The sequence below is a fragment of the Amphiura filiformis genome, chromosome 19 (assembly GCF_039555335.1).
Source record: "Amphiura filiformis chromosome 19, Afil_fr2py, whole genome shotgun sequence".
Classification (NCBI taxonomy): Eukaryota; Metazoa; Echinodermata; class Ophiuroidea; order Amphilepidida; family Amphiuridae; genus Amphiura; species Amphiura filiformis.
Window position 1 is genome coordinate 53,938,410 of NC_092646.1, and position 15,629 is coordinate 53,954,038.

General features: G+C 35.0%; 1 protein-coding gene across 1 annotated transcript in view; it reads left to right on the forward strand.

The window, feature by feature from the left end:
- LOC140141493 (mutS protein homolog 5-like) overlaps nucleotides 1-15,629 on the forward strand; it is a 325,819-nt gene that overhangs the window by 296,114 nt on the left and 14,076 nt on the right. The window contains exons 9-15 of the mRNA XM_072163378.1: nucleotides 6,117-6,162; nucleotides 11,742-11,880; nucleotides 12,124-12,186; nucleotides 12,874-12,945; nucleotides 13,129-13,185; nucleotides 13,877-13,949; nucleotides 15,164-15,273. Coding sequence (XP_072019479.1) covers nucleotides 6,117-6,162; nucleotides 11,742-11,880; nucleotides 12,124-12,186; nucleotides 12,874-12,945; nucleotides 13,129-13,185; nucleotides 13,877-13,949; nucleotides 15,164-15,273 — 560 coding nt within the window. The remainder of the gene's footprint in view (nucleotides 1-6,116; nucleotides 6,163-11,741; nucleotides 11,881-12,123; nucleotides 12,187-12,873; nucleotides 12,946-13,128; nucleotides 13,186-13,876; nucleotides 13,950-15,163; nucleotides 15,274-15,629) is intronic.

Consider the following 15,629-nt stretch of genomic DNA (forward strand, 5'->3'; position numbering starts at 1 on the left):
TGAACAGCAAGTGACATTTGCACTTTTTATTCTTCCTTCTTTTTAATGCATTATTTTCCTTTTACTTAGATTTTTTGTTTTATCTTCCTTTATTTAATTTTGGCATTTTCTTTCCTATTTTGTGTTGGTTTTGTTTCTTTGTTTCTTATATCTTTCATTATTATTTTTTGTGGGGGGTCTTTAATGACTTCTTTTTCGTTTTATTTGCTTGAAATCTTTGAAGTTTACTTTTTGTGGGGTCAGGAATTACTGGTTTGGAAGGAGAAGTTTGGCAATGCATTGGACATAGGGTGGTAGATGTCGTTGCATTATTTTGCTATCTACTGCAGATAGCATTGACAAATTGCATCCCACATCCGTGTGATGTTTGATTGACGGTGCCCTTAGTGTTATAGCAAATATAAAAGATGGTCCATGATTGTCCAAAAACATTGTCAACTGTTTAGCTATTCAAATTGCTATGTTTTAAACTGTTTGGGGATATGTATCAGGTATTTTACGTCTTATTCGACTTAAATTATTCAAAATTTGATGAAAATATATGTTTAAAGTGACCGATCCCTGATATATTTGTGGATGTAATGTAATATTATTTATTACATGTGTTCCTATATATATAAACTAACATGTCCAAGTTTCATTTGAATCGCTCTACTGGATCTGAAGTTATGATCCCAAATGTGAAAAAGCAAACACTGATTTTAGAATTCCTCAGACAATCTCAGAAAATATTGTTCGAACACTTTAAAGGCCTTATTGGAAATAGTCCCCTTCTACCCCCGTACAATGTTGGCATACCCAATATGCTCATCTTCACATATCTTCTCCCAACATTGATTGGTGGGGAAAGGGAGGGATATGCTTAAGATGAACATTGAGAGAACTCTATTATAAATCTTAGTTTCCAGTGACTCATATAGCGTCGCACTATACTAAGATGAACATGGGAATTACAGTGGGTGTTCGAACACATTTTTCCGGGATTGTCTACAAAATTGCTTAGCAAAATCATCTGATTTTAGTTTTTTTTTTTTTTTTCTGCAGTTACGCCATCGATTTTAATGCAATTTGGCACACATGTTAGACATATAATTTACTATCATCCCACAAAATATGGAGGAAATCAATGAATATTTTGATAGCGTTCTGTTAGTATAGATTTAACATAGCGTTTTGTACACACAAATACAGGCCTAAATTATTTATGTGCCATGTTTATTGAGCATATGTACATGTGGTATAATTAATTTAGAGAAGGTGTTAATATTTTATATTCAGCTAAAAACAGACATTACTCAGTAAATTTAATGTTATGTATTTAAATGTCACAAATTTACCACTGTGTGATAAATCGGAGGGGGGGGAGAGAGAGAGCGAGTGATAGGAAGGAGAGATACGCACAGGCTATGCACATTTATTGTTTTTAAAAACATTACTTGACCAACATTTAAGAAAATCAGCCTAATGTGTGAAAGTGTGTTCATTAAACATTTTAAATACACCATGGTTAGGATGGTCAAATGGTGAATCATAACGATTTACACACATAGACAAGCACGCATTTCCAACGATTCACCATATAATAGAAAAGTAAATCCTATTATTCTTTATGTTTTGTGGTCAACCGTGCACAATGTGTGTTTTCAATGGGGAGATGTGCAATGATTTACCTTTACCATGAATAGGCTTTCACACTTTCAGTGTACACAGTTATACCCACTGAAGAGACAACGCAAATCATGTTTAATGAAATGTGCCAATTTGAGATTGCATAGGCCTAATAATAAAGGTCATTATCTATAATGCTCATAATGATCGGTGTTTGTTTAACTGAAAAACAACATTTTTGAATTGTTTATATTTTCTTTCTTTTTCGAAAAAAAATAATGACAATCATGAAATAAGCCTGAACTTGCACACCAATCATTGACCATGTTAGTTAAAATACTATTGATTGATGTGTCCTATACATTGCTTTATAAATCCAAAATTTATTATTAAATTTATTTATTGCATGTGTCTTTTAATGTAAAATTGGACTTGAACTTGAAACATATTGAACAGCAAGTGACATTTGCACTTTTATTCTTCCTTCTTTTTAATGCATTATTTTCCTTTTACTTAGATTTTTTGTTTTATCTTCCTTTATTTAATTTTGGCATTTTCTTTCCTATTTTGTGTTGGTTTTGTTTCTTTGTTTCTTATATCTTTCATTATTATTTTTTGGGGGGGGGGGGTCTTTAATGACTTCTTTTTCGTTTTATTTGCTTGAAATCTTTGAAGTTTACTTTTGTGGGGTCAGGAATTACTGGTTTGGAAGGAGAAGTTTGGCAATGCATTGGACATAGGGTGGTAGATGTCGTTGCATTATTTTGCTATCTACTGCAGATAGCATTGACAAATTTGCATCCCACATCCGTGTGATGTTTGATTGACGGTGCCCTTAGTGTTATAGCAAATATAAAAGATGGTCCATGATTGTCAAAAAACATTGTCAACTGTTTAGCTATTCAAATTGCTATGTTTTAAACTGTTTGGGGATATGTATCAGGTATTTTACGTCTTATTCGACTTAAATTATTCAAAATTTGATGAAAATATATGTTTAAAGTGACCGATCCCTGATATATTTGTGGATGTAATGTAATATTATTTATTACATGTGTTCCTATTATATATAAACTAACATGTCCAAGTTTCATTTGAATCGCTCTACTGGATCTGAAGTTATGATCCCAAATGTGAAAAAGCAAACACTGATTTTAGAATTCCTCAGACATGTCTACAAAATTGCTTAGCAAAATCATCTGATTTTAGTTTTTGGACAATAACTCTGCAGTTACGCCATCGATTTTAATGCAATTTGGCACACATGTTAGACATATAATTTACTATCATCCCACAAAATATGGAGGAAATCAATGAATATTTTGATAGCGTTCTGTTAGTATAGATTTAACATAGCGTTTTGTACACACAAATACAGGCCTAAATTATTTATGTGCCATGTTTATTGAGCATATGTACATGTGGTATAATTAATTTAGAGAAGGTGTTAATATTTTATATTCAGCTAAAACAGACATTACTCGTAAATTTAATGTTATGTATTTAAATGTCACAAATTTACCACTGTGTGATAAATCGGGGGGGGGAGAGAGAGAGAGCGAGTGATAGGAAGGGAGAGATACGCACAGGCTATGCACATTTATTGTTTTTAAAAACATTACTTGACCAACATTTAAGAAAATCAGCCTAATGTGTGAAAGTGTGTTCATTAAACATTTTAAATACACCATGGTTAGGATGGTCAAATGGTGAATCATAACGATTTACACACATAGACAAGCACGCATTTCCAACGATTCACCATATAATAGAAAAGTAAATCCTATTATTCTTTATGTTTTGTGGTCAACCGTGCACAATGTGTGTTTTCAATGGGGAGATGTGCAATGATTTACCTTTACCATGAATAGGCTTTCACACTTTCAGTGTACACAGTTATACCCACTGAAGAGACAACGCATAAATCATGTTTAATGAAATGTGCCAATTTGAGATTGCATAGGCCTAATAATAAAGGTCATTATCTATAATGCTCATAATGATCGGTGTTTGTTTAACTGAAAAACAACATTTTTGAATTGTTTATATTTTCTTTCTTTTTTCGATCAAAATAATGACAATCATGAAATAAGCCTGAACTTGCACACCAATCATTGACCATGTTAGTTAAAATACTATTGATTGATGTGTCCTATACATTGCGCATGTGTCTTTTAATGTAAAATTGGACTTGAACTTGAAACATATTGAACAGCAAGTGACATTTGCACTTTTTATTCTTCCTTCTTTTTAATGCATTATTTTCCTTTTACTTAGATTTTTTGTTTTATCTTCCTTTATTTAATTTTGGCATTTTCTTTCCTATTTTGTGTTGGTTTTGTTTCTTTGTTTCTTATATCTTTCATTATTATTTTTTGTGGTGGGGGGTCTTTAATGACTTCTTTTTCGTTTTATTTGCTTGAAATCTTTGAAGTTTACTTTTGTGGGGTCAGGAATTACTGGTTTGGAAGGAGAAGTTTGGCAATGCATTGGACATAGGGTGGTAGATGTCGTTGCATTATTTTGCTATCTACTGCAGATAGCATTGACAAATTTGCATCCCACATCCGTGTGATGTTTGATTGACGGTGCCCTTAGTGTTATAGCAAATATAAAAGATGGTCCATGATTGTCCAAAAACATTGTCAACTGTTTAGCTATTCAAATTGCTATGTTTTAAACTGTTTGGGGATATGTATCAGGTATTTTACGTCTTATTCGACTTAAATTATTCAAAATTTGATGAAAATATATGTTTAAAGTGACCGATCCCTGATATATTTGTGGATGTAATGTAATATTATTTATTACATGTGTTCCCTATTATATATAAACTAACATGTCCAAGTTTCATTTGAATCGCTCTACTGGATCTGAAGTTATGATCCCAAATGTGAAAAAGCAAACACTGATTTTAGAATTCCTCAGACAATCTCAGAAAATATTGTTCGAACACTTTAAAGGCCTTATTGGAAATAGTCCCCTTCTACCCCATTACAATGTTGGCATACCCAATATGCTCATCTTCACATATCTTCTCCCAACATTGATTGGTGGGGAAAGGGAGGGATATGCTTAAGATGAACATTGAGAGAACTCTATTATAAATCTTAGTTTCCAGTGACTCATATAGCGTGCGCACTATACTAAGATGAACATGGGAATTACAGTGGGTGTTCGAACACATTTTTTCCAGGATTGTAGCTTGAAATGCTTAGCTTACAGCCAGGTTTGACAGTTTTTATGTACTTTTTTCCATTGTGACACACACTGCATTTTGGGTTTCTTGCTGAGAGTTTCAGTTCCCAGCAAACACAAAAACGTTTTAAAAACGTTTTAAATAAGTTATATTTTGGCTTTTGGTTTAGGTAAAACGTTTTAATAACATTAAAATGTCGGGTTATATAAAGGTCATGATAACGTTTTAAAACGCTTTTGTATGAAAACACACTACAACAATATTTTTAAATGTTTTCAAATAATGTTATTGTAAACTATTTTTGCAAACATTTTTGCCAAATATTGTGTCAATACTTAAATAACATTATGTTAAAATATTTGAACCCAGCAAACACAGAAATGTTCTTAAAATGTTTTTTTTTTTTCAAAACCTTTTAATAACATTTAAATGTCGGGTTATATAAAGGTCATGAAAAGGTTTTTAAAACGTTATTGAAAATATTTTGGGCAAACGTTTTTCGCAAAATATTTTTTCAACCCCAAAATAACATTTTGTTTAGAATGTTTTGTATCGCGTTTTCAAGAATGTTTTTGGAATGTTTTTATACCCTTTATGTAACCCGACATTTAAACGATTTCTGTAAAAACATTTTTGTTTGCTGAGCAGTAGATTATCAAAAAATGTTTTTTAAGGTTATGAAAACGTTTTATACTCTTAATATACCCTTTATATAACCTGACATTTAAACGTTTTCTGACAACCTTTTATAACCTTTTGCGAATGATGTCGAAAATGTTTTATGTTTGCTGGGTTCTTGCTCAAATGAATAGCTTTTATGAGACTTTATTCTGCTCAGTGGAAAGATGCAGTAAACATGCTGCTGCATTTGATGGATGCATGCAAACAACTGGGCCCAGTATGTTATGAAAATTGTTAATCAAATTATGCCACTATGATGATTTTGCCATGATATGTTAATGAACGTGTATTACTTGTTGGGAGAACAATAAGACAAAATAATGTATGCATGGTGATGTTGATGCGTCTGGTTAATGCATGAGCCCTGAAGGGGGGAGTATAGATATAAATGCATCAACCTGCTCGAAAAATGAATCAATATCCTATGTGACGCGAACATGCAAAAGCTGCGCGTAATACATGGAGTGCATGCACATTATACACAATCAATGCACTCCACGTACTTTTGTAACCGCTTTTCTGATTGGCTGCTTTGATATAGGAGTGTGTGAATCCTTGATGATCGATGTAAAAGCAAGTAATGTGTATAACATTGAATGAATTTGATTGTATCATACATAAACTGTAGGTATTATGAACAGAACCAAGTCTGTGATAGGAAGCAAGCTACTCAGGTAGGAGCTGGTAGGGACATCTGACCAGTGTGAACGTTTATGATTACCATGTTCTATTTAGACCATATTATTGAGTTATATTATATTAATGTTGTTTTGAAGTAATTCTTCATAACTAGACCATTGTAGACCTAATGCCCCAGGGCTATTTTGGTGAGGGGGAAGGAAAGAAGGAAGAAAGAAAAGAAAGAAAGAAGGAAGGAAGGAAGGAAGGAAGAGAAACTTTTTTCTCGGGTTGAACCAGGTACCTCTCCTTATAGTGTAAGAGAGCACGAAATACTAATAGGATTAGGGTTAGGATTTAGGGTAAGGGTTAGGGTAGGGTTAGGGTTAGGATTAGAGTTGGAATTTGTTTGGTGTTCTCTTACATGAAGGATACACCCCCCCTCAGGAGCCAGACACATGCTCTGCCATACCTTGCCATGGGGGTCTAATCTTTCCCTTCCCATATGACTGTTTGCATGATGATGCAATCACATCACATACTAAAAGCTTGCAGATGCTTTGTGAATTGAGGTTTTTGATGTTTAGTTCGGTTATGTTAATCAAATGTTGTTTTGAAGTAGTTCAACTTGTATATTATTTTCATTTTTTGTACATGTTTTTTTTTCACATTAGGCCGTGTATTTAAAAATACTAGTAGTTGAAGCAAATTTGGTTTATTATTATTGTGTTATTGAGACTGAATTTCTCAACTTGATCTCTTGATCATTTGAAGGTTTTTGTTTTCATTTTATGAATGGAAGCTAATAGATTTAAGTTGAGTAATCAGTCTGGTCCGACTGCCTGATCAGGAAATACTGCCGAGTCAGGCAGCATGTTGCCTGCACAGGCAACATGGTATCCCACAATGCAATGCTCTATTTCAAATAGACCATCACTTCTTGGTTTAGAGTAAAGAAGTAGGTAAAATATATAAAATTATTAATGGATGTACAATCAGTAGTATTTTTTCATCAATTTTAGTTAAAATAAAGGTAATTTGCATATTTAAATCAAATTAAAAAAAACTGTTAGAAATTGTTTTGTTATTTAAATTATTTTCCTACCGGTGGAATTCTTTTTCGCCCAGTGAAAAATTGTTAACTTACATGTAGCTCGTGTGTGTCAATGTAAAATTTCCACCGATCTTTTATAAAATCACCATGAACAATTTATAGTCCTTAGTCTGTCAAAATAGGAAGGGTTAACAAAGCCTGTGTTGCCTGCGAAGGCAACATGCTGCCTGGCTCTGCAGTATTTCCTGATCAGGCAGTCGGACCGGACTGGTAACAGGCTCATCCCCCATTAAAGATATGGGGGTTTGCAACTCTTTCTGACTTAAGCCCAATTTTTTAAGACTTTAAAAGTACCCGGAGTACTAATTATGTATGGTAGCTTGTTTTCTGTTCTTTGCTTGTTCCTTTTGCCTTTTTAAATTTTTGACATTTTTCAAAATATTGCATATTTTATGGAAATTTCCAGCTTCTGTGATCTTTAATGAGGTGCTATTACCATAATTATTTTTATAAACACATTTATATACAGTTGTAGTGTGATTAGCTCATAATCAGCAGGAATTGTCGAGTATTACCACTATGCCAAAAAGTAGACTCCAATTAAGAGTGATATAGTTGACCAGTCTGTTCTATATTTTTTTGTGTTAAAGAAAGTAGAGAAAAGTATAGGACTTGAATTAATAATTTGCGATGCTTCTTGTGACCTATCACAAAATATTTCTCAAAATAAAATATATTGATATTAATCTGTGATGTTATAAGCTAGCCGCAGTCTGTGGCCCTCACGGACTTAGCGAGCGCGTAGCGCGAGACGTTCAATCGAGCGCGTCTGACGCAACCTCTCTGGATAGTATACTAATAGCAACAGAGCCCGAAAGTAGTGCTAGTTATAAGCCTGCTGATTACGAGCTGATACGATGCCCTCTCATATTATACCTCTCTTATTCACTCTGAGAATGTCGCACAAAATGGACCAGAATAACGATGTAGTGTAATTCAAACTGATTGATCAAAAATTTAACATGAGACCTGTCTCATTATACACTGCCAGATTCCTGTTTTGCGGTCTGCTGCACAGTTCACAAGTACACTTCACAGGTACACCATCGCCAAGGTACTTGATGGGTCCTGTGCAGTAGCAGCATTGGTACTGTGTAGATACTCATTGTGTACCAGTCAGGTACCTTGGCAATGGTGTACCTGTGCAGATAGCCCCAATAGGAATCTTGTAGTGCACCTCTCCCAATTCAATCCCAAAAAGTCCCACAAAATGAACCAAAATAACAACTCAGGTGATACTCATTGATATATTAAAAATGTTTTCAGCAAATGAACACAAGGTAATCTCTCATACCTCTGTTAATCACTCTCAAAGAGTCACACAAAATGAACCAGAATAACGACTTGGGTGATATGCATTCAATATGTTTTGATCAGAGTTTTGTACTTAGTTTTGTGGATTGTGATGAATTGTTAATGATTATTTGGATAGATTGCAAAGCGACAAGAGCATTTTTGAGACTACTTATAAAATAGAAGCCTTGCCATTCTTAACCTCCCATACATGAGTTGACAGCTGATGCAGGTATCATGGAGGATTACACTTACACTATATGCTGTAAGACCCTTGAATGCTGCCCCACCACCATCTACTTCCCCCTTAATAATAGTGTGTGACACAAACTGGTCCATGGAGGGCAAAGGAGGCATTTTTGAAAATTGAGTTACTGTATTAGTATTACCTTATCCTACAAACATTAGGCTATTATCAGAGGTTGATTCAATGTAATCCCAGCATGCAGTATGATATTAGGTGCAATGTAATAAAGGAGCCATTTCAACACCATTTCACATTCAAATTTATGTGCAAAATAAGAACCAGTAGTTTTGATGGAATATTCATCACGACTTTTATGTTTTGAATTGATAATTGGGTACAGGTAATGTTTGTTGATACATTGCTACCAAGAAAGTTAAAAAGTTGTGTGTTTTTAAAACAATTTTAGATATTTTAAATGCTTGGGAAAAGAAGGTGGAAACAGCAAAGTTTTCTTGCACATGCATGCATGCAGACACATTGCTTATCTTGTTGTATAACAACCTTGACCATGCACAGCAGGAGCCCAGCGTGATGTTTTCTGAAAATAACCATGTGTTTCTCAAACATGCTGTCAGTGGCTGCAATGTATTCTGGGCTTACATTTAATCAACCTCTGGGCTATTATACTGAAAACACAAAAGGTATAGCATACTTGTTTCTGAAGTTATGAAGTTTTGTGATGTTTATTTTCTCCTGTATTTTATTGTTGTTTTTGCTCCATATTTTTATCTTTATCTTAATTTCAAATTTATCGCCTTTGGTTTGTCACATATGGAAGTCTGGCTGTGCTGCTGGATGAGATCCCTTAAGTTGTTCAATGGATTTATTTTAGTGTGCAAGTGAAACTGGCAAATGGGAAGCTAATATTGATCAAATATATTTTGGTATGTAACGAAACCTTTAATTTGTTAGCTTTAATAAACCAAAACAATTATTTCAATCGGCTCACAACTTTTAAAGATATGCCCTTTTAAAGACAAGTACCCGTTTCTCACTCTGTCCACGGATAACAAACAGAGTGGTTGAGATGGGTCATGCTGCTGAGTGGCCTGCAAGCTCACCAGACCTCACACCACTTGATTTCTTCATTTGTGGCAAAGTCCAAGATCTTTGCAAACTTATTACTGCTATATTCGCTAATTCGCAAGTATCCGGCGCACAAGGTTGGTACGCAACGCAATTGATGCAATGAGGACTAGGGCAGAAACCTGTATTCGTCAAGCATACTGCAGTTACTGTCCGTTTTCCTATACACAATACACAGTGCTCTCACCATTGACGCGTGACCCCTACAAATGATGTATGTTGGGAGAATGGACACTTGCCTAGTTAACATCACTGTGTGAAAAATAACCAGCCAATATTTTATTTATTCTCCAAAACTTCTAGCAAATATATTTCTCTAACATGACCTAAAATTACAGCTAGGTTAGATGTTCAGAAATGGTCGTACTTTTGTAAAATATGAGTGAGGGCAGGGCATAGCTAGCCAACTCCCCGTGTTATTTGAATGGAGATTTGACCGAAAATATTGGTATCGGACCGCTCACTTCTGAAGGATGCCACAAAAAACCGGTAAAAGCTACATTTAAATTATTCTAAATAGGTTCTAGAAAATAAAGTTTTGTAACATGTCCTAAATTTTTAGCTAATTTAGGTGTTTGGAGAGGGTCGTACTTTTGTGTTTTAGGAAGGACATGTAACGACAGATAACACCAAAAATATGAAGAAATTATTTCTAAACCGTGTTAAGTCAAAAATCATTATGTTGCTCATTTTCAAGAATGCTGGTTTACAAAAAGCACGACATTGTCTGATTTCGTGAACAAAGCCACACATAACATTGTTTCCTTTCGTTTCCTTTATAATCGGTTACCCAACTGAAGCTATGAATACCAGCTTTATTGCGATATCGCACATGAAAACAGTCACTTGTGCACAACCAGAGAAGATCCGATTTAATCAGTTGAGCTGTTTCAATGAGTGTTATCTTGGTTTAATAGCTTTTAATGGGGTTAAGTCCTGCAAAGGTCGAGATGAATTCTACTGTAGACATGACTGCATCATGGGAGGCAATTAGGCAGAGCAGCACAGTAAACTCACTTCAAAAGAACCAAAGACAAACTAAACAGCCCTTCTCAGGGCTACCTTTTATTCCAAAAAGAGAAATGACTTATGTTGTTAATAAAAAGAAAGCAAGAAACAATAAAGTAAGAAAGTAAGAAACATAATAAAACAAAAAGGCATAAAATAACCAAGAAAAACGTAAGTAATTGCAAGTATAGCAAAAGAAGTCCCATCCCACATCAATTTCGCGCCTAAATTAATGACGCTTAACAAAATCCATAACCCATAAGCCCACCGGTAAAGCCCATTCCCTAAAATAAAATTGTTATTTTATAAAGTTATCATCGAGGAATGTTTTATATTCTGCACTTTTCAATCTTTGAAGTAGCCAAACCTCCTCCGTGGACAGAGTGAAAAACAGATACATTTCTTTAAAAGGGCATATCTTCCAAAGTTATGAGCCGATTGAAATAATCGGTTTATTAAAGCGAACGGGTAAAGGCTTATTTACATACCAACATATACGTGATCAACTTTTCTAAAATAGGAGAAAATGAGGGCGCAATGAGGGGCCTCTTTTTTTTGGGACGCCCTGTATATTCAGGGTTCCCACAGTCCTTGAAAGTCCTTGATTTGAAAAAACACCTTTTCAAGGTCTTGAAAGTCCTTTAAACGTCCTTGAAAATTGGAATTTTACCTAAAGTATAATTTTGACAAAATTTGGGGAGTGGAGAGGAGCTGTCACTTTCGTTAATACACAGCTTTTTGTGTTGTGGTCCTTGAAAATCATGCTTTTGGACCTTGAAAGTCCTGGAATTTTAAAGGCTTGAAGGTGTGGAAACCCTGTATATTACCTGATTAACCTTGCCAAGCAGGCTTTTGGTGTTTTCACCATTTTATCTCCATATAATTAGGGTGTGGTTTATGCGACCATCTTGTGATATTGACATGCTGAGAAAACGTCAGGAAGCAGTGAGTTTCTTTGCCTCCAGCAGGAATTCAGAAATCACAGCCAACCTTCATGACTGCCTTAAAAGTATCAAAAATATGCCGGTAAGTTGTAACACCCCATCCCCATATCTGGTTTGTTCATGTTTATGGATGCATCAGCCATGCCAGCATAAATTCCAAAATCATGGCCAACCTTTATGACTGCCTAAAGAATAGAACTGTATCAAGATTTGCTGGTAAGATGTAGCAAATTCATGTACTGATGAAGTAGTTTGGATATGAGTCGTCCTATATATTCAATAGTTGAAGAACTTAAGTTACAATATTTTCTCTTTATTTTTGCAGCGTATTCTGAAACAGATGAAACAAGCCCAGGCATCTGTTGGGGATTGGCAAGCATTATACAAGGTACATACAAGGAAGTTATTGCTCTGCATGCTAGCCATATACTTCAACATAAAAAGTCCAAGTTTAGAATTTTCTCAATACTGAACTTTTTATGAATTAAAAAAAGGAGGAAAAGTTGATAAAGAAGTGACACTATTTGTCACATTGGTTCACATTTGTATGACACATTTGCTAAGGAGGAATTATTCATTCATAGAATCTTTGGTGATCACAGAGTGATGCAATGGTAATTCATAAACCATATCACCATGAAATAGCTCCCAAAGTTTTTATAAAATGAAACAGTAATTCTTATATACTTATCTCACTTGCTTCTTGCACACCAAGCACTAGGTACAAATATCTTATAAATTGTATTACCATAAAGATTCCCCTATAATGGCGCACATGGGCCCCTTTGCCTTTGTATAAATAGAGAGCTCCCTCCCCTGATAATCCCAACAAGAAATCAGGGGTCCATGCCCTTATTTGCTGGTAGGGTTTTACGAGAGGGCACTTTTAGTTTGTGCCTACAATTCTAGTTATGTCGAGGAAGCCCATAGGTTCTCATTATGCAAATCTGTAGAGTACTGCTTTTACTTGGGATTTATTTACTATCAATATTCATAGAGATAGGCATATGCATATTTCACATGTAGTTTGGATATTTTGTAATTGTATTCAAATTTATGTTTCTTTTATTTGTAGACGGTACACAGCGCATGTAGCATTGGTGACCTGTGCAGAGCTCAACATGTGGACATAGACATTTTTAAGAAGGTATGTCAATGTTATGAATATATTTTTCCCCTAGCAAATCTTTTATTTTATGGTACAGACGCTAGCAGGTACATGCTTTATGAAATAGACATCAGATATATAATGATCAAATCGGCCTGACAAAACCAAGTGAATTTTTACTCACTACAATATTTCGTCACTATCTTTGTTTTCCCTTTTCAGATTAGTGCTGCATTTTCTGAAGATCTTTTCCACATTGCCAGTCTGATACTGAAAATTGTAAGTGTAGACTCACAATAGTAATAAAAATCATGTGAATTTGGTATTTTAATAGATAGCATGAAAGGTCTGGTCCAGTTAAAGGCACATTCACAGTTTTTGTGGGTGGTTGACTGGATTTTTGTTTTAATATCTGTAGTATTTTCACCTCATGATTTGGGACATGCCTATTTTAACTTGAAATACCAAATGGAAACAGCGTGGCACACTGGTTAAGGTCTTTGCCTTTGGTGCGAGAGGTCCTGGGTTCAAATCCCCGCAAGACAAAAAAATGCTCTCCCTGTGGCTCATCTGGTAAAGGGGTAGACGAACAATGATAAAAGACCTTGTTAAAGTTTGTTCCGATCAGGGTAATAAGCCCGATTGTTGGCTAAACTTACTTGCCTGTTCTATAAAAATGCCCTGACCAGCTATCTACGGTGACCCCAAAATTGATCAAATATAATAGCTGGTATGCTCAATTTGCTGCGTAGTGCATGTTATGATATGCCATAGGCTTCTTGTTGTGATCATTTCGATCAGTGGTTCGTAACAAAGAAAGCTTGAGCCAGTTGACCTAGCAACGGTCATATTCTAACATGCTCCACGCCAGCGAATAGACAAGTGGACTATGGAGAAGTCTGCCCTGTGCAAGTAATGTTGTCATCATGAAACTGCACAAACAGATAACCACTTTGTTTTACTGTAACAGGTGGACTTTGAGGATTCTTTTGCTCAGAATAGATTTGCTGTCAAACCAAATGTGGACCCATCTCTTGACCAAAGTAAGATGCCAAAGAAAGCTGTCATTTTGTTTCAATCTGTGATTTTATCAAAGAGATTAGACCCAAGGAGAACAAACTCGTATTTACCCAGTAGTCATGGTAAATTAGTAGATAATTAAATCTGGTCAACCAGAAAAACTCACTTTTGGTCAGATGGAATCACCGACGTTTCGGCCAAAACCTTTGGCCTTCAGCTGGGTGGATGATTTAGGGTCATCCGAGGTCAATCGATGAGGAAGTTGCAGTAGTCATGGTAGTAAATCCCCCATTTTGGTTTGTTGCTCATGGACACCAAAATAGTGTACCTCAGGCATTTATGGGTAAAGCCCAAATTTGAACTATAATTAGAGTCTTTAAGCTGAACACTACAAAGGTTGTGCATTATTAGTGCAATGAATTAGACACAGAATGGGCTATTACATTTAATATCCACACTACCCCTGTGGAAGATTTTGGAAATATCTGTCACAGGGGGAGTATGTTTTTTAAATGTAACTAGTCAGGGTTAATCATTTTGAAACCCATACTCCCCCTGTATAATGGCTTTACCTAAATCTTCCACATCTGGAGTGAGTTTTTCAAATGGAAGTTACCCAACTGTCTATTCTATTTGAAACTCATACTCACTATGTGGCAGATATTTCCAAAATCTTCCACAGGGGTAGTGTGGATTTTAAATGGAATAGCCCAATGCAAACATTTACCGGGTATGTTGTGAAATAATCCAAGGTCCACTATTTTGCCCTCCATGAGTGACTCTAATCTCTGATATTATATATCAAATTTTTTTGTAAATCATGTAAATAGAGCTTTAAAGGAGTACATATTTTAAGTTTAACTTGCTTTGAGACCCACATTTGGTATAAATTGGACTTGTTTGGGGGTACATAACTGGTAGGGTGACACTCAAAATTAAAAGGGGACATATCTGATAGTGAAAACTACAACATTTTGTGGAAAATAAATACAAAATCTTTTTTTATGCAAAATGCACATTATTGCTATAAGTATATGCTGATGGGTATAAATGAACATCACATTCCCATTCCTTTTTTTGTCAGAAACATTTTAAAATAATATTGGAAAAACAGATTTTCTCAGATTATATTATTTTGTCATATGCTGGTAATCTCTACTTGCTATGTCCATTTCTACTCTTCCTCATCTTTGAATTGACTTCATATGTTTATATAACTTTTTTTGTATGTGTAAAGAAAAAAGGACATACAATAGTTTACCAACCTTGATGACAGAAGTAGCAAGGGAAGAACTAAAGAGACTACCAAGTGATATAGAGGAATGCAGTGTCATATATCTGCCACAGGTATGTTGCTACAGATCATCTCAATTTGAATCTTAAAATCTTTCTGGGTAAGGTCACTGCCACCCCAAGAAATTATGATTATGGTAATATGGTTAGGATTTGGGTTAGGATTATTATCTGCTCCATCTTCGATGACGCCTCTGTCGCTTTCAAAAAGGTATTATGATCAATTATCAACATCAATGCTGTATTGATTACATGTATCATGAGGTGTAACCGCAGCTGGAACATATGATAAGAGGTTATAAAATTCAGGTTAGGATTACGGTTGGGTGGCAGCAGTGTTGTAAGGAACTTGCTCTCAATTTTCAAATAAAACAAGTATGTAATAATCCTGGGGTAATAAATAAACTACA